This window comes from Macaca thibetana, chromosome 3 (assembly GCF_024542745.1).
Source record: "Macaca thibetana thibetana isolate TM-01 chromosome 3, ASM2454274v1, whole genome shotgun sequence".
NCBI classification, from domain to species: Eukaryota; Metazoa; Chordata; class Mammalia; order Primates; family Cercopithecidae; genus Macaca; species Macaca thibetana.
In genome coordinates, this window is record NC_065580.1 from 754,874 (window position 1) to 780,826 (window position 25,953).

The following is a 25,953-nucleotide window of genomic DNA, read 5'->3' on the forward strand; positions in this document are numbered from 1 at the left end:
GAGTCCTCGACAGAACCTTGTCAACACGTGTGGGGTTCTTATTTAACTGACTTCTCTAGCTTTCCGAAGTTGAATATGAAGTGGCTGGTATACCCCTCCTCCCACAAGTACCTTTGAGAACTCCAAAGTCTTGAAGACAGCGATGCAGATGCTTAGGTGTAGCCACTGTCGTCACGTTTGGGAGGAAACAGTGTCTGTGGTGAGCGTCAGCAGGTGCATCCTGGGAAGGGGCTGAGTCTTGGCAGCAATGCTGGTAAGAGACCAACCAGGTCCCTTACCAGGGCCATACAAAGAAGCTGTGAGTAAAATAACTTTTTTGGATCGAATTGGAATTAGTTTTCCCTGAAAATATTTTTTATACACATTTTTTAGTACATATTTTTTATAGAGAGAGAAAGAGAAAAGAGGTACCTCTGACTTACATTTAATGGCTTCTTGCATGTCAGGAGCCCTTTAACTTTTTAAAAGCCTCCTTGGGTCTGCTTTAAGTGACTGCTGATGAAGCGCTGTGTTTTCATGTGATGTGGTCAGCAAGGGTGTCCGTGTTGGTGCAGAGGGTTGCTTCCTATTGAATAAGGAAAGTGAAAAGTCTCAATGTAGCTCCCTAAGGCCATAACCCCAGCCTTCCTGTTTCCTCAACTTGAGACTGAAGAACACTGACATCCTATTGAGCTACAGTGTTAACAAATTTATCGTTGGTGCACGGGAGGGAAAACAGCAACTCAACTTTTACTCCTGCCTTCCAGCCCCTGGAATAAGATTACTTTTTCCACCCCATCTCCATCTTTCTGAAAACCAGCCGTTGGAAGTATCTGTGCACACAGGGGACGTGTGCTCGTCTGTGGGTCTCAGCAAAGGGGGTACACTTGCTGTTTCTGTTACAGCTGTCAGGCTAATGCTGGGCATGCTTCCTAACTGCTCAGTGGCTGAGTTTCTTACTCTGTAAAGGGAATAGATTGAAAAGGTATGAATCTAAGAAAAATCAGAATTCAGTATTCATGAAGCAGTGATTCCCAAAAGTTTTGGTCTCATATCCTGTATTAGGGTTCTGCAGAGAAACCAGAAGGAAGAGTGTGTGTGTGTGTGTGTGTGTGTGTGTGTGTGTGTGTGTATCTGTGTGTAAAATGAACTGGGCTGGGTGTGGTGGCTCATGCCTGTAATCCCAGCACTTTGGGAGGCCGAGGCAGATGGATCACCTGAGGTCAGGAGTTCGAAACCAGCCTGGCCAACGTGGTGAAACCCCGTCTCTACTAAAAATACAAAAAATTAGCCAGGCATGGTGGTGCGCGCCTGAATCCCAGCTACTCTGGAGACTGAGGCAGGAGAATTGCTTGAATTCGAGAGGCGGAGGTTGCAGTGAGCGGAGTCGCACCACTGCACTCCAACTTGGGCAACAAGAGCGAAAATCCGTCTCAAACAAAACAAAACAAAAAGAGGAACTGGTCCCTGCAGTTATGGAGGCTGAATTGCATGGTCTTCTTTCTACAAATTACAGACCTAGGGAAAGTTGCTGGTGTAGATTTCACTCTGAGCCTGAAGGCTTGAATCCAGATGCAACCAATAGCAGAAGACCACAGATGTCCCAGGTCAGCAGTTAGGCAGAGAGGTAGAATTGAACCTTCTGCTGCCTTTTTTTCTATTTGGGCCTTCAAGTATTGGATGAGAGGCACCAATATTGGGCAGGGCATCTGCTTTTCTGAGTCTCCCAGTTCAAATGCTGATCCCTTATGGAAATTACCTCAAAGACAAACCATTCCCTGATACTTGCCCCTAAGACACACTCCCCACTAAAAACACTCCCCCTTCACATGCACTGTCCCCTCACAGACACTCTCCCATCACACATTACCCTTTCACACCCCCCCACTCACCGACAGCGCCCCCTCACATTCCCCACAAACACTCCCTCCTCACACACACTCCCCCTCAACACACTCTCCCTCACACACTCCCTCCTCACACTCCATCTCACACACACTCCCCCTCACATTCCCCCCCACACACGTACTCCCCCTCAGACTCCCTCACACTCCCTCACATTCACACTCCCCCATCACACACTCCCCCTCACCCACACTCCCTCCTCACACTCCGCCTCACACTCCCTCTCACAAACACTCCCTCCTCACACACCCTCCCCCTCACACACACTCTCCCTCACTCCCTCCTCACACTCCATCTCACACACACTCCCCCTCACATTCCCCCCCACACACGTACTCCCCCTCAGACTCCCTCACACTCCCTCACATTCACACTCCCCCCTCACACACTCCCCCTCACCCACACTCCCTCCTCACACTCCATCTCACACTCCCTCTCACAAACACTCCCTCCTCACACACCCTCCCCCTCACACACACACTCTCCCTCACTCCCTCCCTCACTCACACTCCATCTCACACACACTCCCCCCCTCACATTCCCCACACACGTACCCCCCTCAGACTCCCTCACACTCCCTCACATTCACACTCCCCCCTCACACACTCCCCCTCACCCACACCCCACTCCCTCCTCACACTCCGCCTCACACTCCCTCTCACAAACACTCCCTCCTCACACACCCTCCCCCTCACACTCCCTCCTCACACTCCGCCTCACAAACACTCCCTCCTCACACGCCCTCCCCCTCACACACACTCCCCCTCACACACTCCCTCCTCACACTCCATCTCACACTCCCCCTCATACACTCCCCCTCACATTCCCCCCTCACACACATACTCCCCTTCACAGACACTCCCTCACACTCACACTCCCCCCTCACACACACCCCCTCACCCACACTCCCTCCTCACAGACACTCCCCCTCAACACACTACCTCCTCACACTCCGCCTCACATACACTCTCCCTCACAAACACTCCCTCCTCACACACTCCCCCTCACACACACTCCCCCTCACACACTCCCTCCTCACACTCCATCTCACACACTCTCCCTCACATTCCTCCCTCGCACACATACTCCCCCCTCACAGACTCCCTCACACTCCCTCACTCACACCCCTCACACCCCCCCACACCCTCACACATACTCCGTCACACACTCCCTCCTCACACTTCCTCCTCACACACATACTCCCCCTCACCCACACTCTCTCCTCACACTCTGCCTCACATTCCCTCTCACAAACACTCCTCACACTCTCCACTCACACTCCCCCTCATACACACTCCCCCTCATACACTTCCCCTCACATTCCCCCCTCACACATACTCCCCCTCACAGACACTCCCTCACACTCACACTTCCCCCTCACACACTCCCCCTCACCCACACTCCCTCCTCACACACACTCCCCCCCAACACACTCCCCCTCCCACATTCCCTCCTCACACTGCATCTCACACACACTCCCCCTCATACACTTCCCCTCACATTCCCCCCTCACACATACTCCCCCTCACAGACACTCCCTCACACTCACACTTCCCCCTCACACACTCCCCCTCACCCACACTCCCTCCTCACACACACTCCCCCTCACACACCCCCCTCACACACACTCCCCCTCACACTCCTCCCCACACACCCTCACACACTCTCCGTCACACACTCCCTCCTCACACTTCCTCCTCACACACACACTCCCCCTCACCCACACTCCCTCCTCACACTCCGCCTCACACTCCCTCTCACAAACACTCCCTCCTCACACTCCTCACACACACACTCCCCCTCATACACACTCCCCCCTCACCCACACTTCCTCCTCACACTCTGCCTCACACACACTCCTCCCTTATACATACTCCCCCATATAAACTCCTGCTCACACACCTCCTCACATATTCTCTCCTCACACTTCCTCCTCACAAACACTCCCCCCTCACATCCACTTCCCCCTCACATACACTTCCTCCTAATACACATTCTCCCCTCACACTCCCTCATCAGAAATACTTCCCCCACACACTTCCTTCTCACACACTCCCCCTTCACACGAACTCTCTCCTCACACAAAATCCCTCCTCACACTACCTCACACACACTCCCCCTCACACACACTCCCTCCTCACACTCCCCCTCACACACACTCCCTCTCACAAATACTCCTTCCTCACACACACTCCCCATCACACTCCCCCTCACCCACTCCCCCTCACACACACTACTCACACACACTTCCGCCTCAACACATCCTCACACTCCCGCCTCACACTCCCCCTCACACACACTCCCTCTCACAAACACTCCTTCCTCACACACACACACACACTTCCTCACACTCACACTCCCCCTCACCCACTTCCCCTCACACACACTACTCACACACACACTCCGCCTCAACACATCCTCACACTCCCGCCTCACACTCCCCCTCACACACACTCCCTCTCACATTCTACCTTACACACACTCCCACACACTCACACTCCCCCTCACCCACACTACTCACACACTTCCACCTCAACACATTCTCACACTCCTGCCTCACACTCCCCCTCACACACACTCCCTCCTCACAGATACTCCCCACATGCACTCCCCACTCACAGATACTCGCCCTCACAGACACTCCCCCCTCACATGCACTTCCCACTCACAGACACATGCGTCTCACAGAGATATTTCCCCAACGCTCAGACACATGCCTGTCACAAACACTCCCAGAATCATGTTTGATCTGAGTAGCCTGTGGACCAGTCATGTTCACAAAAAAGTAACCATTGCACACCCCTTTGTAGTCTAGAAGCATTGAAAACCCCAAAGAAAGTTTGTTTCTGTGGTTTGCATCAATCAATATTTATTAGAAATTAAAGCTGAGAAATTAAAAACATTTATTAAAAAACAATACATCTATTACCTGCTAATATTCTTTTTTGTTTATGGACAGGGTCTTGTTGTGTGGCTTAGCGTGGAGTGCCTGGTGCCTCACCCTCCTAAGTATCCGGAACTATAGGTGTGAGCCACTGCGCCCAGCCCTTGCTAACATTCTTTATGAATATATGTTATTCTTCATAATTGTACTTTCCCAACAAAAGTGGCTAGTGAGCAGGGTGGTACTGTCTTACATATTTTCAAATTTCAGCTTAATTCTCACATCTATTTCTATATTCACTCTATTGTGATTTATTGTTTTGGTTGAAGTTTATGAAGAAAATCCCGCCTCACACAGATGTATATTTGCAGAATGCAGAAGTATTTATTAGCCTTTTAGATAATTGTGGATATTCTTCTTTGATGCTACATTATGTGTTGGCATTGGGATTCCTTAAAGTTACTTCAGTGTGGAATGTGAAACCATCAATAAAATTGTCGCTGTCTGTGCTCCTGAGACCTGTCAGTGGACCTGCACTTCGAATAGACGTTTTACTGTTCGTGGTTCTGTAACTGTTCATTGGGAAAGTGTTGGTTGCCTGAGTTATGCAGCTCTTCCAAATGTTGACACATTTTGTTATAAAATATTTTAAAATTACGTTTGTTAATATCACCACTGATCTCAGAAAAGTCTTTAAGTTTTAGAAATCTATCAAGTTCACATCATCAATACATGTTTTCCAAAATTCCGATTTTTGCTGGAAAGCTCAGTGTTATCATTAGCAACAGATACTGTCACTTGTTCTTGAACTGAAGGACTTGTTTTTTGTGTGTGTGTTTTGAGACAGAGTCTCGCTCTGTTGCACAGGCTGGAGTGCAGTGGTGCGATCAAGGCTACTTACTGCGGCCTGGACCTCCTGAGCTCAAGCGATCCTCCTGCCTCAGCCTCCAGAGTAGCTGGGACTACAGGCACGTGCCGCAACACCTGGCTAAAGTTTGTATTTTTTGCAGACATGGGTATTTGCCATGTTGCCCAGGCTGGTCTTGAACTCCTGGGCTCAAGTGATCTGCCGACCTTGGCTTCCCAAAGTAGTGGGATTACAGGTGTGAGCCACTGTGCCCAGACCTGATTTTTTTAAGCGCCAAATGCCCCCTATGAATAGCTGCAGATTACCTTCCAGCCACCCTTGCAGGGAACATGGCAGCCCATGAAAAGTGGCAGGTTCAGCCACAACGCAGATCATCCAGATTATGGTAGGAATCTTCTCCGTGGGACAAATTTCTTCTTTCAGTTACAGCAGAGGAATTTCATACATCCTTCCTTGATAACCAAAAAGACATGCACTCAGGGTCAAGCTTTAATAAGCTGATAATTTTATTTCTTCATCAAAGATATGCTTAAGCCAAACTGACCTTGTGTTTTCTGTGGCAAGGGCCATGGGGAACAGGATACCTGTGGGTGCAGTTGCTGCTGCTCCCAGCTCCCACTCAGGCTCCTGCTGGCTCCCTCCATTGGCACAAATGCAACCCAGTAAAGAGCAGACAATGCATTACAATAATTGTGAAGGCAGTTTTGACTTTGGGAACCCCTGAAGCTGTTGTGGAGACCCCCAGGGGTCTGTGAGCCACTTTTGGAAGGTCATGGGTGATTCTTCCTATCCCAGGAACTCATCTGAGGGTGGAAGGGTGGAGCGTGAGGGTCGGCATCTGGAAGATCCTACAACTCTGCAAGTCAACACTTTCCCCATGAGCAGTGGGAGGTTTGCCGCAAGTTTTGAGCGTCTGGGGCAGGTGCATCAAGGCTGTGCATCTCATGCCTGCTGCACCGTCCAGAGGGACGAAGCCACTGATACTTTCCTCCCACCGGCCTGGGCTGATCAGCAGTACTTCAGCTTGGCATTCATCTCCGGGTGGAGCTGGAGGCCACTGGTGCTAGCAGGCTGGCCTGGTCCACTTTCCTCCCACCTGGCTTCTAAGCGGGAAGCCAGCACTGGTGTCTTGGGCCCATGTGTCCTCACTCAGTCTCATTCTACGTCCCTGCTGCCTCTCCCCTTTCCTGCTGCCTCTCCCCTTTCCTGCTCCATTGCCTTACATTCCTGACCTGCTCTGTAGACCAGAACCTTGATTGCTGACTCTCAGAACTTCATGGATGCCAACCCAGCTGGGGCCTGGGAGCCCCAGGGGGATCTTCAGGGGGGTTCATAGGAGAGAAGGAGCCTCTGACTACATGATGCGGCCTCTGAGGCCAGCCCTGCCTCACAGAAGGGATGCTGTGCAGCAGACAGAGTCTTTGGTCTCACTGCCTGGGGCTGGCCTGCATTCGCCGCTCAGGACTCATGAGAGGCCTGTCCGTGGCCCTCACTTACGTGCCCAGCACCTTTCCCACCAGGGGGACCTCCAGCAGCCCACAGAATCAGGACCGGCCCACCGGCCACCTGGCTAAGCTCAGAGCCGCCACGTGGCCCAAACCAGCCAGGTGTGTGGTTCCTGTCTTTGGAGGAAGGTCATTGTTTTGAAAATCATGATTTTAAAATTAAATGTGGTATTTTCTGCAGGAAAGCCTAGAGGAAGCCTTGTGTTTTCAGGCTGCAGAGGCCATTAAGAGACACCTCCTGGGATCGTCGAGATGTCCACACAAACATCATGGGTGAAGGATGGGCAACACAGTGATGGCCTTTATTCTGTGTCTGTGGAAACTCCAGCCAGGAAAAGGCTCAGAGTGCTAGGAGGCTTCAGGCTGGAGAGAGCGCTATGCAATGTTGCCTCACTGATTATCTGGGTTTACAGCACATTCTGGCCTTAAAGGAGGAGGAGGCAGCATTTTCAAAGACTCAGAAAGACTGCCTGTCCCCCAATTGCTCTCTTGCCAATTCCTGAAATTCTTTGTTAGCAACGTATTGCTCCAATCTAAGCATGGCTGTCTCTCCTAGGTCTCCTTTTACAAGTGCAGTGATTCTGAGAAAACACTTAGTGGCTGGAGCTTCTGCTGAACAGTTTAATCAGCTCCCCATTATTTCTGCACTAGGAGGAGCCTGGGTCCCAGCTGGCACTTGGGGTACAACCAGCCAGGTAGGGTGAGTGGGAGTCCCCTACTCTCTGAGGGGCAGACAGTGTGGGCTCCAGATGATGGGCTTATGTTCCAAGAGAAGACAGAAGCCGTAAGTTGTGTTTGAAATCCTCTGAATTTTATGTATTGGTAACTGATTCTTAACTCAAATTCCAAACTCCCTGCCAGCCCCGATGAGAACTTCCTGGACTGCAGGAAATGCAGGGGGAGCTTTCTGAGAGAGCAGCACCAGGAAAGGCGCCTGACTCACAGCTTGGAGCACTGTGACACGCTGCCACACGCCGCCACACGCCGCCACACGCCGGAACCCGGAACACAGAACCTTTGCGGGTGCAGCCCAGGCTGGTGGATAAGGAGGGCTCATGTGAAAAATTGTTTTCCTCCTGCTGAAGGATGAGGGGCCAGCCAGGGGAAGAGAGTTCCAGAAGCAGGGACAGCGTGTGGGGCCCTTGGCAACTGAAAGCCTGTCCTGCCGGATGGTGTCTCAGAAGCACATCTTAGTGGGGAGCATGGGGAGGCTCTGGTCAGGCTGAGCTCTTCATCCACGGACGATGAAGCCTGCACGGCTCAGGCAGAGGCGAGAGGTCCCCTGGGCTCCTCTGGGTGGGCTGCAAGCTTGGGCCAGACCCCCGGCTGGGCCTTGGAGATTTTCAGGGTGAGCTGGGCTCTGAGCTGCAGGACAGCATCCGTCACGCGGGAACTGGGGTGGGGCAGGGACGGAGCAGGTGGGTGTGGGGCACAGGAGGAGGCAGAGACCTGCCCAAAGAGGGGCAGGCCTGGGGGTGCTGAGGCGGGTCCCTCGGCCACCAGGAGGAGGCTGGGCGGGTGTCACTGGGCAGCGGCCCCTGAGGGCAGGAGAGATGTGCTGCGATTTTGATGCTGAGAGAGGAAGATGAGGAGAGGGCAGCTTGCCCAGGCGTCCTGTTTGGTTTGAGTCCTGACAGTAAGCCAGAGCATCATAGCCCAAGACAGAGCTGCAGTCTGCATCACGACCCTGTTGAGAAAGTGAGTAGTTTCTAGTGCTTTCTCTTAATTGGGACAGAAAAAATAACTTGTTAGATTCTTAGGTACAAGCCTCATACCAAGGACTGTACTGTGTTAATTTGTCTGGTAAGAATCCCAGACTGGAGGAACGGTGGCCCCTGTGTCCACCACCTGCTCCCACTGTGCCAGACGAGTCATTCTTGAAGATACACTGGGGCCAGGCCAGTGACAGGAATCCCCACTGGCAGTTCAGTCCCTGGGGTGTACAAATTTCTGAAATACCAGAAAAATGGACATCACTTGAATAGAAATTTACACTACAAAATACACTGATATTAAGTGCAGTTTGATGAGTTTGAACAACATATTAAACCACATGACCTGTGCTGCAGTCAAGCTAGGGAACATTTCTGCCACGCCAGGAGGCACCTGCCTGCCCCTTCCCACGTGAAGCACAGTATTCAGGTTTCTGTCGCCATGAGGTGGCTCTGTCTGTCTTCGGGCTTCGTGAGGGAAGCACTTAATAGGCACCCTGGTGTCTGCTTCCCTCACCCAGCACACTGCTGTTAAGATTCACCCATTTGTTGCACGCATTAGTAATTCGTTTCTTTTCATTATAGAGCAATATTCCGTTTTGTTAATACACCACAGATTGCTTATCCATGGTCTTGCTTTTGATTTAATATTTAAGCGAGGGAGAGCTCTAAGACTTCACTTTGCTCTGCATGCCTGAATAGGTGTCTTCCTCCTGGGGAACTGAGAGGTAGTTCTGCACAGTATTGAGGGTTAATATTCCAACAACACATCTGGGTGCCGGAGAAACAATGGGGCATAGGCTTGGAGACCCACTGTGACTGGAGGACATCGCAGTGTGCTGGCTCGCAGGGGCTAGAATTAGTCTGTGGTCATTGTCCCGGATTCCCTGACACCCTTCACGCCAGCCTTCCCAGGCCCAGGCTCTCTGGCAAATGGCCACAGACCCTTTGGGAATGGGAAGGGAGTTAAAAGAGCATGTGCTGGTGAAATGATCTGTATCCTTCCTGAAGCTCCAGGCTCTGTGTGTTGAGTGATTCCTTAGGAAACGAGTAAGAAGCTGTAACTTCATTGTTAGGCCTAAGTGAGACCTCGCGTACTTGGCTGGAGTTGTTCTGGTTATACTGACCAGGTAGGAATGTGTAGACTGCCTGGCTACTTAGGTCCTCGGCCCTGGGGCTGGTGAGTCGCCGGTGGAGGCTCCTGTGGATCCTCTTGGTTGTCAGCTGGCAGTGCTCTCGTTGTATCAGTGGTTAGTGGTGATGCCTGATCTCTGTGCTCCGGGGTCTTTCTGTCCTTGAAGCAGGTACCGTTTCTTCATTGTTGGCAGCACCTGCTGCCCATGGGGAGTGAGCACTGGGGCACCTGCTGGTGATGGCTATCTCCTCACTGCTTTATTTCCCAAAGTTTTACAGCGGGAGCATCTTCTGGGTACCCATGACACATTACCCCGAATGCCAGCTTTCCCTCTGCCATCCCAGCGAGGCCCAGAACTTGTGGGCTAAGAGAGACCTGCTGCCTGAGTCCTGGCAGACTCCTGGCCTAGGGCTTTGTGGGTGTTATCCAGGGGTGGACTGGGGAGAGGTTAGTTGAACACCAGTAAATAATGCCCTTAAGTGAATGTGATTTCCTCCATCTTACACATTTGGCATTAGGAACATGCCTTGGAATATGGTAGCTGCTGTCAATATGACGTTTTCAGTGCAGAACAGGTCTGCGGGACCCGGGCTGTCTGGGCCCCTGTGTTGGCTCTCCCACTCAGTGGTGATGTGACTATGGGCAGGTTTGTGAAGTGGAGATAACAATGGCACATCCTCCTTGGATTGCCACAAATAGTAAGTGAATTAATGCCTGAGTAAACCTTTCAGAACAGTGTCTGCACAGAGGGGTGGGGTACAGATGTCAGCTCCGATTCTCACTCTGTGGTTGTTCATACTGCATTTTCATTAGTAATTCCTGGGGTGCACGAAAGCCACCACTTTTTGCATGTGTGTTTTGTAATTGAACCTTTACGGGATGTGCGTACCAAGTTGAGAACCATATTGTCGTCCAGTATGAACACTGGGGACCCTGCTACCTACCGATGGATCGGGAAGCAATTCGGTGTGTTAGCAACTGAAGTGTCCAAGTGTGCGCATGCTGGCTGAGGTTGTTTCTTGTAGATACTGTTTTTCAGGTATCTGAAGAGTTTCTGTTGGAAAGCTAGCTAAATATTCTTCAATAATGGAGTACAGAATTTAAACACAGCCTGTCTGTACTAGGGAATATTATGTAGCCTTTACCTGAAATGAGGCAAGCATACCTATCTCTAAGTCATATGCAAAGTAAAAGTTTTGAAAAAGCAAGTCAAAACAGTATAAAGAGTATGATGTCACTTATTTAAAAAATGACATTTGAGCATAAGTAACATATGTGTTTGGGTAAAACTGCTGATGGTTCTTACTTCTTGGAGAGGACGGTGAAGTGGGGATGCAAGTAAAGGAACTCTTACATTTTCCTCTGTGTATTTCTGTACAGACTGAATATTTTCCAAATGGGAATGCAGTAGTATAATTTGTATAATAAAGAAGAATTGAGCATTTAATTCAAGAAGCAAAAAATAGAAAACTAAAAAGGCAACAAATGAGTAAATATGTGAGGATACATTTATGAATTTAAAAAAACTCCCAAAGATATGATAAAATAAATGAATAAAACAACTAGAAAACTTCTAGAAAGTCTGGCAGAGAAAAGAAAAATAACACAGGTAATTAACATCTGACAGGAGGGAGGGAATGTGCTCCAATACAGAGGAGAGGCAACACGAGAGAATCGCCAGGAAGAATCAGAGGGGGTTTGCGCTAGCCAGTGTTGAAGAGTGTATTAAAAAGCTTCAGTATGGAAGTGGTTAGGAATAGGTAAATAGGCCGACAGAAGAGAACGAGAAGCACAGAGTACACACACTTACGTGGGACATTTTGTATAATGAAGAGCCATCCCAAATAAATGGGGAATGACAGATTTTCACTAAGAAAAGTTAGTTCTCTACCTTATATAATGCATAAAAGAAATATTCCAGATGGAATACAAATCTACATGTAAAACTAAAACCATTTAAACATCAAAAGATAATGATTTGAGAAGTAAAGAGCTTGGAAGTTATAACTGTTGTCCCCACAACAAGAAAAAAAACTGAGCAAATGGAAAATCAGCAGCTCTTCTCAGATCCATCAGAGAAATGAGGTCATGGGGCAAACTGCTATCCTGAAAACTGGACAGACAGGTGAATGCACAGAATCAGAACCTACCTGAGAAGCCGGGAGCAGAAGCTGCTGCTGGAGCCAGTACTGTCAAGGACACTCACAGGCCAACTGACATGTAATTAGCACAGAAATGAGAAGCCAGGCATGGTGTGCACCTGTAGTCCCAGCTACTTGGGAGGCAGGGGCAGAAGGATCTCTTGAGCCCAGGAGTCTGAGGCTGCAGTTACTATTTTCAATTACTAAAGCAGTGTTTTAAAAGTATAATCCCCACTTCTGGAAAATGATGGTGTAATTGGTATACATTGTTTTGGGGCAGCATTAAACTGGTTTACATTAGTACATCATGACACTGAAATATGTATTGATACCTATCCATTGTCATAAAAATGTTCATTCCTGTTAATTGAAGAATCTCAGTTTAGAGTATTTTGTCTAAAGAAGATAAACATGTTTTAATGTTGCGATCACCTGAGTGTAATTTCAGGGTTTGGGGTTCTGGGAGCGTTGGGATGGCTTGAAGCCAGGCTGAAGTTCACATGGGGCAGCTTGGCAGGGACTGTTCCACCCCTGCCCTTGAGAGCTCCAGACTCCAACTCCTTCGTTCCCCACATGCAGCCTCTCAGGGTCACCGTCGAGGCCAGGAGATACCACCTTGAACAAAAGTGGCCCCAACATTGACTTCCCTCCCTGGATATTTCATCTTCTCCTGAGTCTCAGAGTGATCTTTAAGTATCTTATAAGCTTTTAAAACTTGTAGGACGATTGGCTTCTCCCCCATATGAATTTTAGTTTACCAAGTTCTAGAAAATCCCATGCAATTTTGATTGAGATTATATTAAATTTATAACTAATGAGGGAGAAGAGGATGGTTTTTACATTAACTTCCCAGCCATAAGCATGGCATCTCTTTAATTAGTTTTTTTAAAAAGATGTGCTTCGGCCGGGCGCGGTGGCTCACACCTGTAATCCCAGCACTTTGGAAGGCCGAGGCGGGTAGATCACGAGGTCAGGAGATAGAGACCATCCTGGCTAACACAGTGAAACCCCGTCTCTACTAAAAATACAAAAAATTAGGTGGGCAAGGTTGCGGGCGCCTGTAGTCCCAGCTACTGGGGAGGCTGAGGCAGGAGAATGGCGTGAACCTGGGAGGCAGCGCTTGCAGTGAACTGAGATCGCGCCACTGCACTTCAGCCTGGGCGACAGAGTGAGACTCCATCTTGAAAAAGTAAAATAAAATAAAATAAAACATTTCAACTTAGCAAAAGGTGAAAAATTATCACAACAAATTTCTGTTAAATGCTATATCAAATATAAATAATAGGCCAGTACAGTGGCGCTTGCCTATAATCCCAGCACTGTGGGAGGCCAAGATGGGCAGATTGCTAGAGCTCGGGAGTTACCAGCCTGGGCAACATGGGGAAACCCCATCTCTACAAAAAAATGCAAAAATTAGCTGGATGTGGTAGCACACGCCTGGAGTCCCAGCTACTCGGGAGGCTCTCACATCAGGCCATGTTCCAGCCACAGGTTGTTGCCTCCAACCCACTGAGAGCAGAGCTGTCTGGAGAGCTGATGGGAAGCTCCATGGTGTTCGCCCCTGGGCTAGGGAAAAGCCTGCTTCCAGGCAGGCTGGACGTTCTCCTCCTCAGGCTTAGTGGCTTGTGGGTATAGGAGGCATGGAGTGAACTGGGCAGTGGCTGGCCCCCGGGGAAGCACAGATGTTGGCGTGAATAGCCAGGAGTGGGGTCAGCTTGGTTTTTGTATTGCTTTGCCGGGAGACCTGTGAGTACCATCTTGAACACGCAGAGAAAGTCCCGTAGAATAAGAATGTCTTCCAGCAGATTCATTGACCAGTTTGCCGGGAGAGTCTGACTTTTGCTGCAATGCTGGTGAGGTGGGATTATCACATGTTGCTTCTCCGTCCCTCTGCCTCAGTAAAAGAAGCAACAAAATGCCTCGGATGCCAGACACTTCTGCGCCCACACCCTGAATAATAGCCAGTCACCTCCCTGCTCAGTGGGCTGGCTGCCCTCCCAGCTAGGGTTAGGAGGCCTCACAAGTGCTGGCTTTTCAGGCAATAGAATCCACAAATGGAGAATTCGGTGAATTGGGATGGCAAGAATGGGACCCTAAACTCTGGAGTGAGACCGAGTGGACTTGAACCCTGAACCCACCACTTAACTGGCTGTGGGGGTCTAGGGAAGATTAATAGACCTTCTCAGCCTTGGTCTTGTCATGTGTGGAATGCGAATGAGAATGGCACCTAACTATTGTCATAGTCACTGGCACCTAGTCAGTGCTTTATGGAGTTAGATATTTTTGTTATGATCAATGGCTGAATTGCTTATTAATAACAGTAAGACTGAGGCCTGCCGACTTACACAGGTCACCAAGTCTCTCAGTGCAGGTGACTGAAAGGGGCTGGCAACTGGGCCCACGAAAGACTTTACTGGAAGGTAGGGAGCCCCCAGAGTCAGGAAAAGATGCAGATACAGACCTGAGCATGGGACCCAGGCCTTGGCACTCACTGGCAGTGATGCGGTTTGGATCTGCGTCCCCACCCAAATCATGTTGAATTAACAATCCCCACTATTAGGGGTGGGACCTGGTGGGAAGGGACTGGATCGTGGGGGTGGTTTCTGATGGTTTAACACCATCCCCTTGGTGTGGGCGTGGCGGCAGTGAGTTCCTGTGAGATCTGGTTGTTTTAAAGTGCGTGGCACCTCCCCTGTCTCTCTTTTCCTCCTCCTCCAGCCACGTAAGACGTGCCTGCTCCCCCTTCATCTCCCGCCATGATTAAACGTTTCCCGAGGCCTCCCCAGAAGCAGAGGCCATCTTGCTTCCTGTATAGCCTGAGGAACTGTTGGTCAATTAAACCTCTTTTCTTTACAAATTACCCAGTCTCAGGTATTTCTTTATAGCAGTGTGAGAAGGAACTAATACAGGCAGGCTTGGGTGCTGCTGCAGGCCTGAGGCAGCTCTGGTCATCTCCTCCTGTGTCACTCCATGCATGACTCACATCCTAGGGAGAGAGCATCTGCTGGCCTGTGTATGCCATGAGCCTTTACCAGGTGGCCTGTCCTGAGGGACAAGGGTTCAAGGGCAGAAGTCCCACAGATAAAAATGGAAGTGCTGTTTGCCCTCAGTGGGAAAGGGGGTGTGCAGACAGAAGCATCACCACCACTGACACCTCCATCACCACCAGCTCCACCTCTGTCACCACAACTTCACCACTATCACCATAACCACCATCACCACCTCTACCACCTCCGCCACCACCACAGCCACCTCTACCACCACCAGCTTTACCATCACTAACAGCTCTACCTCCACCACCATCAGCTTTACCACCACGAACACCTCCACCACCACCGTCACTACCACCACCACCACCATAACCATCTCCACCACCACCATCACTACCACCACCACCACCAGCATCACCACCACTAACACCTTCACCTCCATCATCACCAGCTCCACCTCCACCACCATGACCACCACTATCACCATCTCTAACACCACTAGCTTCACCACCACTAACACCTCCACCTCCACCCCCACCACTGTATTAGTCCATTCTTGCACTGCCATAAACCACCACCACCAGCTTTACCATCACTAACAGCTCCAACTCCACCACCACCACCAGCTTCATCACCACTAATAACCCCACCACCACCATCACCACCTCCACCACCACCACCATAACAATACTCCCCACTTCCCTGAGACTGAGTAATTTATAAAGAAAAGAGGTTTAATTGGCTGATGGTTCTGTAGGCTGTACAGGAAATATGGCTGGAGAGGCCTCAGGAAATTTACAATTGTGGTGGAAGGTGAAGGGAAAGCAAGCACATCTTACATGGCCAGAGCAGGAGAAAGAGAGAGAGAAGCAGGAGGTGCTACACACTTTTAACCAGATCTCGTGAGAACTCTACCATGAGAACAGCACCAAAGGGGGAAATCTACCCCCATGATTCAATTACCTCCCACTAGTCCCCACCTCCAACACGGGATTTCAATTCCACATGAGATTTAGGTGGGGACACACATCCAAACCATATCAACCACCACAACCCCTTCCATCACCACCAGCTCCACCACTGCCACCATGACTATCTCTGTCACCACCAGCTTCACCACCATTACCATCACCACCTTTAACATCATCTCTGCCACCACCCTCCAGCACCACCACAATAACTACTACCATCACCATATCAATCACCACTTTCCTTAACAACACATCCACTGTCAAAATCACCACCACTTTTCCCATCACCGTCAGTACCACCATCAGGATTACTGTCAATATCAATATCAGTACCAGCACCACAACAATCACCACCTTCATCAACACATCCACCATCGAAATCACCATCGTCTCTACCATCATCACCACCAGCATCACCATCAGCAATACTGCCAATGTCAATACCACCACCATCACAATCACCATTGCCACTATCACTGTCGCCATCTCTGACCACCTTCAGCAGCACCACAATAACCACAACTAACACTGCCAATATCAATACCACCACCACGACCTCCAGCATCACCTTTTCTACCACCACCAATGCCATAGTCACCATGATTACCACCATCACCCCTAACCACCACTATTGCCACCCCCATCACTGCCACCATGATCACCACCATCCCACCACCAACACTGACACCCTCAACATCAACACCACTGTAACAATCACTCCTACCATCACCTCCACTTCCACCACCATCACTACCAACACCAACACTAACACCACCCAAGATGGACAATCCAGACTTCCTCTCCCCTTTTTGTTGTCTGCTGACTGGCAAAATATTGATAATACAGTAACGTGCTAAGGCCAATTCTTCAGACATTTGGGGTCCTGGAGCAATATTTTTTTTTTTTTTTTTTTTTTTTTTTTTTTTTTTTTTTTGAGACGGAGTCTCGCTCTGTCGCCCAGGCTGGAGTGCAGTGGCGCAATCTCGGCTCACTGCAAGCTCCGCCTCCCGGGTTCACGCCATTCTCCTGCCTCAGCCTCCCGAGTAGCTGGGACTACAGGCGCCCGGCCTGTGCCCGGCTAATTTTTTGTATTTTTAGTAGAGACGGGGTTTCACCATGGTCTCGATCTCCTGACCTTGTGATCCGCCCACCTCGGCCTCCCAAAGTGCTGGGATTACAGGCATGAGCCACCACGCCCGGCCTGGAGCAATATTTTTAAAACCACCTTTGCAAAGATTATAACTGAGACAATTATTACAGTGAAAGAGATTTGACCTAACTGACTGCATCTTCCTTCTAACCTCCAAGCTGTCTTTGTTCATTCCTGGCCGTAGGCCAGATTAACTCTGGGAGGAACTTAGTTTATGGTTTAGCTTTGAAACAGAGATGATAACAGTCCTTTCCCAAAACAAACCCCCTTCCTGCCTGGGGACTAACACATTAGCCACAAGATTAGAATTATGATTTAGGAACCATGCAGCTGGAGGCTGCAAGATTCTACACTTCCCCACATTGCTCCTGGGAATAACATCACTGCTGTAAAACCTAGGATCAGTGCTTGAGATATTGCAGACCCTGCATTCTGATGTACCAGCTGACCGACCAGACTGGTATTTGGCTCAGCCAGTTCTGCGATCCCCCCAGGAACAGAAGATAGCAAGAAAAACCCACTTCAACCCCCTCTGATTCCATCTCCAACCCGACCAATCAACACTCCACTTCCCGAGCCCCTGCTCACCAAATTATCCTTACAATCTCTGATCCTCGAGTTTTCAGGGAGACCGATTTGAGTAATAAAACTCCAGTCTTCGCACAGCCAGCTCTGCATAAATTACTCTTTCTCGACTGCAATTACCCGTCTTGATAATTTGGCAGTGGGCAAGGTGAACCCGTTGGGCTGTTCCATTTTGTTGGGTGCAGCTTCCTGTTTCCCACCCTGCAACTGCACGCTGGAGTCAGTGATACTTGGTACTTAACAGAAGTGTCACCCTTTTGGGGCAGGACGTTTCCTGCAGGGAGGAGGTGTCCACACCAGGACAAGACACCAAGGAGTGATGGGCCATTTCCTGACTCCCCTCCCTAAGCAGAGGGAAGCTTTGTGGGGCCCTCTTCTCAGAAGGGGCAGGGGTGGGCACGACTTGCTCTTCCCCTGTAGACTGGGTGCAGTCAACATCATAAGCAGAAAACTGAGCTACTGTCTCCACGGGCTGACATCCACTTTCCATCACACAGACTGGGATTAGGTGACTCACCGCATTTGCCATTGGACTAGACCTGGGTGTGTTTAAATGGTGAAAAATGGCCAATTAAAAGTGGCCAATCTGGCAGTTTTGACTAGTCTAATAAATCATTCAAATTTCATCATGGTTGGCCAGAATTACTATGCCATTTAGCACGATCACGGAGCTGGTGCCGCGTTCAGGATCACGGAAATGGTGCAGGGTTCACGATCACGGGGCTGGTGTCTCGTTCACGATCACGGGGCTGGTGCCGCGTTCAGGATCACGGAGCTCGTGTGGGGTTCACGATCACGGAGCTGGTGCGGGGTTCACGATCACGGGACTGGTGCCGCTTTCACGATCACGGTGCTGGTGCGCCGCAGGACTGGAATTTGAGCCCTGACCTTCTGTGTACTCCCCTGGTACACACCACTGTTGTCCCACTCAACTGGACTCCTCCGGCAGATGGGATGCCTTTGAAGGAATATGTGTAAGTCAGGAACTGTTTGAGACAGGCCTTTCGACTTTGAAAATCTTGGAAGAGTTATTCCTTGACCCATGATTACAAATGTGAGGGATATGTTATTACTGCATGGAAACTACAAGGTTGCACTGTGTACAGACCGTGGCATGCTATGGGCATATAGCATGCATATCAGCAAGTGTGACAATGAGGGGTTAATTTCATAAGTAGGAAGGCACAAAGCATAAATGTATGTAGGAGACATTCCCACTAAAGGGCTTGGAGAATATAAGAGCATGTTTGAAAGCTGTGCATGTGGTACAAGGTTCACGTATGTGTCTTGTACAGCATTCAAACGTGTTCTTAGACAGACACAGACACGCCTCTGCACCTGTTGGGTCAAGCACTAAGAATCTAATGGTGACCACCTGTCTGACCAGCACAGTCTTCCTTTTGGATTGGAAGTCTGGGCCATATCAGATGGAGTTCCGAAACCAGCCTTGGTTTGCTAAACAACATTTTTATTCCTTTCTCCACCCTTTGCATTTCCTTTCCTTGAGTTTCCTTTTTTTTTTTTTTTTTTTTTTGAGATGGAGTCTTGCTCTGTCACCTAGGCTGGAGTGTAGTGGTACAATCTCAGCTCACTGCAACCTCTGCCTCCTGGGTTCAAGCAATTCTCCCGCCTCAGCCTCCCAAGTACCTGGGATTACAGGTGCCCACGACCATACCTGGTTAATTTTCATATTTTAGTAGAGACGGGGTTTCACCATGTTGGCCAGGCTGGTCTTGAACTCCTGACCTCAAGTGATCTGCCCGCCTCGGCCTTCCAAAGTGCTGGGATTACAGGCGTGAGCCACTGTGCCCGGCCTCCTGGAGTTTATTTTATCCAGGGTTGACCTGCCCCCTCTCGGAACCTGGGTTAGTGCGTCTGGTGCTTGAGGCAGGGAGCCGGCCACGCTGCGCTGCTGTCTTGTAGGCGCTGTGCTTCTCAAGGTGCTTTTTGTTGTGATCCCTCCAGTGCCTCTGGTTTTGACTTTCCTTTTCTTGCGGCTTGTTTGTGTTTAACCTTGCTTTGACACAGTCAGCGTCCTAAAGTTCAGGGCCCTTGGGGTGAAACAGGACCTTGTTCAGGAAACTACCATTAAGCATGCAGCAAGTCAAACAATGAAAGTATAAACAAGCCCCGGCCCCTCCCAAGATACACAGTCCTCCAGGATGTAGGCTCCAGACTCTGGGTCCTTCTCCACGCCCACTGTGCACACCAAGGGATGCCGCGGTCCGACGGCCTCTGGGAATCGCAGGGCCTTGGTCTTGGGAGCAGCTCTCCTGCAGTGTAAACTCAGTGACTCTCATTCAGGCGACAGACCTCTCCAGGTCATCCTCGTTCAGGCGGAGCACTTGGTTCCTTAGACCTCCATCTGGACCAGAGAAATGGTGTTAAGGCCTCACAAAGTAGTTTTCACTGAAGAGAATCCCGTGTCCCACCCCTGTGCGTCCGAATCACCTCACGGACCGTCATGAAGAGGCTCTCCCTCTGCGGGCTCACTCTGACCTTTCCTTTCCTCCGTGGCTTCCATCACTGACTCCATAGATGGCTCAGGACCTCCCAGGACGCACCTGACCCTGAGCCATCTGGTGGTGCCACTCTTCCTAGCCTCCCGACACCCCCACACAGACTTCTCTCACCACGTGTGTTAGGCCATTCTCACATGGCTATAAAGAAATACCCAAGGCTGGGTAATTTGTAAGAAAAGAGGCTTAATTGGCTCACGGTTCTGTAGGCTGTACCAGAAGCATGGTGGCATCTGCCTCTGGGGAGGCCTCAGGGAGCTTCTGATCATGGCAGAAGGCAAAGGGAGAGCAGGATGTCACATAGTGAGGATGGGAGAGACAGGAAGAGAGAGGGGAGAGGGACAGAGGGACAGAGAGGGGGACGGAGAGAGAGAGAGGTAGAGGGGAAGAGACTGAGAGGGAGAGAGAAGGAGAGGCGGAGAGAGGGAGAGGGAAAGAGGTAGGGAGAGTTAGGGGGAGAGGGAGAGAGTTGGGGAGAGTTAGGGGGAGAGGGAGAGAGTTGGGGAGAGTTGGGGGAGAGGGAGAGAGTTGGGGAGAGTTAGGGGGAGAGGGAGAGAGTTAGGGAGAGTTAGGGGGAGAGGGAGAGAGTTGGGGAGAGTTAGGGGGAGAGGGAGAGAGTTAGGGAGAGTTAGGGAGAGGGAGAGAGTTGGGGAGAGTTACGGGGAGAGGGAGAGAGTTGGGGAGAGTTACGGGGAGAGGGAGAGAGTTAGGGAGAGTTAGGGAGAGGGAGAGAGTTAGGGAGAGTTGGGGGAGAGGGAGAGAGTTGGGGAGAGTTATGGGGAGAGGGAGAGAGTTAGGGAGAGTTGGGGGAGAGGGAGAGAGGTAGGGAGAGTTAGGGGGAGAGGGAGAGAGTTAGGGAGAGTTACGGGGAGAGGGATCACACAGCTTTAAATGACCAAAACAGGAAGTTGGGGAGCTCACTCATCACCAAGGGGGTGGCCCAAGCCATTCATGAGGGATCCTCCATCATGCTGCCATCGCCTCCCACCAGACCCCACCTCCAACTCCAACACTGGGGCTTACAATTCAACAGGAGATTTGGGCAGGACAAATGTCCAAACTGTATCACCACCAAGCCCACATTTGGGGTGCGCCCTGTGGTTTGTGGGTTGCTGTAGTTCAGTGAGGCGGACAGCCTTTTTCCTGGATGGATTTTGCTGCGGGAGTTGCATTTGTTTTGAGGCAAGCGCTGCTGTGTTAAAAATTAGAGTCCAGGCTACTAAAAATAATGAGCCAGAAGCAGCCCCATCTATCCGGTCCCGGCTACCATCCTCCCAACTAGTGGCTGTTTTTGTAGGATCCGCAGGTTGACACACGGACCTGACTTTGCAGGAGGGAAGGGCTGCCTGGGAGCCACTGTGACCTCTGTGCTGCCGCATTCTGCGAGAGGGTGCTTTCTACCGGGAGGTGGTCTCCTGGGTGTCTGGGCGTGAAGGATAAACTGACCACCCACCACCCACTCCGGGCACAGGTGACTGAAGGAGGGCTGTGACAAAGAAAAGAGCTGCTTTCTTGAAGGATGGGAGGGTGAGCGGCCCCAGCAAGGAGATGACGGGGGTCTGAGGACAGAGGGTCCGTGAGGAGGGGACTTAGGACAGTCAGCCCCAATATCCAACTCTGAATTGCAGATGGCTGGGCTACAGTGGAACTCCCTCGCTGCCACCCCAATACCCATTCACAGTCCACAGGTGCCAGCCTTGCCCAGGCTGGTAAGGGACTTGGAAGGCATGGCTGTGGGGACTGGGCAGGGAAGGAGAAAACCCACAGGGCGCTGAGCAGATGTCCTTGGAATGAGAACGTGGTGGGCAGGCACGCGGGAGGGTTCAGGCCTCTCTGTCCAAGGCAGAAGCAGGTGGGGTGGTTGGGGGCCCAGGTGGGGTCACCAGGACAGGGACCTGGCAGGGGGTGACCCTGGGGTAGGGTGTGAGGGAAGTGGGCTGTGGAGAAGCGCAGCCTGCCTCCCACCCAGAGGCCCCTACTGGCCCCCTTTGTCTTAGGACCTCTTGGAAGTGGCGCTGTCTCCTGAGGAGGACCCCGACGTCCCCCAGGACCTCGACCGGGCCTGCAAGAGGCCTCACCCTGCTCTGCCCCAGAGCCCGCCTGGCCCCAGCCCGCACCCCAGACCCGCACCCCAGACCCTCCGGGAGCTTTCCTGGGACCAGGCGCCGCCTGCGCTGCAGGGGAGGCCGACTGGGTCCACCTCTGCGCGACCCGATGCGCGAGTGGCCCATTACGTTTAAATTCAATAAACGGTTGGAAGGCGTTAATTCGACGCGCGTGGGGCCCCGCGGGTAGAGGCCGCCTGCCCAGGTCACCAGCAGAGTAGGTTCGGGCCTTGCCCTCCGGGCCAAGGGCGCGGCTTAGCCCCAGCCGTCCCCGGGGACAGTGCGACCCCCAGCACCGGGCCGGGAGGGGCGCGGCGGCAGGCGGGGAGGGGATCGGAGGGCCAGGCGGGCGGCAGGAATGCAGCTGGGAGGGGACGCGCGGGGGCGGACGGGGCGTTCCGAGCGGGGAGGGGCGCGAGCCGGGGCTGGGAGGCCAGGGCCGGGCGTGGGGCTCCGGGCCGCGGCGCGGGCGAGTGGGGAGGGGAGGCGGCCAGGCGGGAGGGGGCGTGGCCGGGGCTGTCCGGGGGCGTGGACAGGGCGTGGCCTGATGGCGGACGCACGTCCGGGGGCGGGGCCCTGCAGGCGGGGGCGGGGCCGGGGCGGGGCCGGGCGCTGTCCGGTGCTGAAGCTCAGCCCGGCGTCGCCGCAAGAGCGCCAGAGGCGCGGCGGGAGGAGCTGGCGGCGCGCGCCTCGCTGGGCCCGGACTCGGCCGCCTCCCGCCGCCTCCCGCGCGGCCATGGACTGAGAGCCGCCGGCCAGGCCGCGGGGATGGGGCCGCCGCTCCCGCTGCTGCTGCTGCTGCTGCTGCTGCTGCCGCCACGCGTCCTGCCTGCCGCCCCCTCGTCCGTCCCCCACGGCCGGCAGCTCCCGGGGCGCCTGGGTGAGTGGGGGGCACGGGGGGAGGGGCGCCTCAATGAATGAGTTGGGGGCGTTGTGAGGGGCGCCTCCGTGAGGGGGTCAGGGGGAGGGGCGTCTCGGTGAGGGGGTCGGAGGGAGGGGCGGCGCCTCAGTGAGGGGGCATGCAGGGAGGGCGCCTCAATAAATGAGTGGGGGCGTTGGGGGAGGGGCGCCTCTAAGTGAGAGGTTCTGGGGGAGGGGCGCCTCAATGAATGAGTGGGGGGCGTGGGGGAGGGGCGCCTCAATGAATGAGTGGGGGGGCGTGGGGGGGGGGGGCGCCTCAATGAATGAGTGGGGGGTCGGGGGAGGGGCGCCTCGGTGAGTGACGGGGCGGGGGGGAGGGGCGCCTCGGTGAGTGAGTGGGGAGCGCGCCTTGGCGAGCGGGTGGGGGGCTCCGGGGGTCTCGGGGTTCCAGCGCGACACCCTCAGGCTCTGGGTCGCAAGTCCCCGGCCGCGGGTCGCGCGCCTCTCTGTCCTCACTGGCGGCTTGGAGCAGGTCTCGCGCCCCTGCCTCAGTTTCCTCCCCGGCGCGGCCTTCTGCCCCTCCGCCGGCTCCTGGGCCTCACGCCCCCAGCCCGGCCACTCGGCACCCCCCTGGCCCTGGAGCGCGCGGCCCTGGTCCGGCGTGGGTGCGCCCCCCGCTCGTGTTCGCGCCGCGTGTGCCGCGAGGGCTGGGCCTCGGAGGTCCCGCTGCGCTCGCTTGTACCTGCGTCCCCCGCACGCCCCGCGGGCAGCGCCGCCGAAATCAGAGGACATTTTTCCTCCGTGGCAGCCGCGGGAGGAAAGGGAGGGCGGCAGCTTCACGGCAGCGAGGGAGTGGAAGCCGCTCCTTTCCCAGGCGGACGCCCCTGTTTTAAACCCATAAAACCTCCAGTCCCCGGCACCTCCTTTCCTGCTAATCTTGTTTATTAAGAAGATTTACCATAAAGCCAATGTTTCCAGGCGGCTTCAGGGCCAGAATTACACATGACAGGTTAGGATAATCGGTGTCCACGGGGCGCAGAAGCAAACGCAGGCGGGGACGGAGGGGGGTACTTCGCCGCTGCCCAGCGCCGCCTGCACCCACCTCAGCGCGGCTGGGCTCCGGCACCTTCCTCCCGGCCTCTAGGCCCTTCTGGTCTCCAGTAGGCTTTATTGTCAAAATCCCAAACAAACAAAAACTGCAGAGAACCAGGTATCTTGACACAGTCTCCCTGGACTCCTGAGTTGACGCTTCCCTCCGTCAAGCCAGAGTCCCCTGAATTCCTCCCTTGCCTTGAGGTCTCCTCACACTCCCTAACCTGCTTATCTCTGTTAGATGGAACACATGTGCTGGGAAAGGAGGTCCTTGCCCACCTGCCTTGGCGTCCTGGGAGGGAGTGCCTGTGCTGGTCCTGCACCTCTGGGATGCTGCCCAGTCACTGTGCCCCCAGGGCCCGCGTGAAGCCCTCACCCTTCCATGCTGGAGCACAGGTGAGGCCTGCACGGGAGGCTTGGGGGCCGTGCTCGCTCTGCCTCCTCCTGGTGCCTTGCCCCCTGTCAGCAAAGAAGGTCCAGCTGTGCCCCAGTCGCCTCTTGCTGGGGTTGTATTCCTTCCTCCATCTGGCTTGACCTGGCCAGTCACCTCATGGGAGAGTTGTTTGCTCTGACGCCAAGTGCCGCCCTTTACCTACACATGAAGCACACGTGGGCGTGGAGTGTCCCGGGCAAGGCAGGTCATTGTGGTGTGAGCTGGAGGCTGGTCCTTGACTGCTTTCCTTGCCATTGCAATGGCCAGTTCACAGCATTCTTCCAAAATCACAGAGAAAGTCAGAAAGGTGGGGGGTAGCTGATAAAGGGAGCAAGGGAAAACCCAAAGATGGAAGTGCAGGAAGAGAGGAAAGCTGCTAAACTGAATGATAATGGCCAATGCAGCAGTGTTATTTTGGCTAAGAGCAAAGTTGACTCATAATTAAAACTGGTTCCATGTTTCCCTCGGCTCCGATCACGTGTCACTGGTAACAGAAGGCTGTGTCATAAGGAGACTTATGGACACACTCATTTTGTGGGAAAACATTAAGGATGCAGACATCGTGCGAATTGTTTTGAGGACTCCAGGTGAAAGGCATCGCCTACATTCTCATGTAATTGGAAACTGCCCCAGCGATACAGACAAACAGTGAGATGTATGTGTTGTCTTCCCATTGCAGGAGCCACCTTGGGGCAGAATGTGGCCATGTGTCAGCTACCTCTGTCCCCTCCACCTTGTACCCTCCTCACTCAGTGTTGCTGCCATTTTGTCAGAACACAATCCGCAGAGAATGCAAGGAGAAGCTTGCTTACTTGTGCCAGGCAGGTGCTGCCATTTTTCTTTCTCTCCTGTCTGCATCTTGTTTGGCAATGGTCACGCCAACTACGTTGTTCCAAATAATGAGGCTCGATTAAAGATGCACAGAACGGCCTTAAATCTGGCCCAGCTGTGCCATTTGTAATCTATTTATTTATTTACCTATTAACATTCAACTTCAGGTTGAGGCCTCCAGAACACATGTGGTTCAAGGAGATCCAAGTTTTTGCTCCTCTGTTACATCAAAAAGCCTTGTAGGTTAGAACTAGTGGTTGATGTTAACAAGACCTAAAGACCAATTC

General features: G+C 52.4%; 2 protein-coding genes across 2 annotated transcripts in view; one reads left to right on the plus strand and one right to left on the minus strand.

The window, feature by feature from the left end:
- The window catches only part of DYNC2I1 (dynein 2 intermediate chain 1), an 850,736-nt gene that overhangs the window by 346,175 nt on the left and 478,608 nt on the right, over window positions 1–25,953 (minus strand).
- PTPRN2 (protein tyrosine phosphatase receptor type N2) overlaps window positions 23,074–25,953 on the plus strand; it is a 1,007,974-nt gene continuing 1,005,094 nt past the window's right edge. Inside the window, exon 1 of the mRNA XM_050785710.1 lies at window positions 23,074–23,329. Within this exon, the coding sequence (XP_050641667.1) occupies window positions 23,218–23,329 (112 nt within the window). The 5' untranslated portion in view covers window positions 23,074–23,217. The remainder of the gene's footprint in view (window positions 23,330–25,953) is intronic.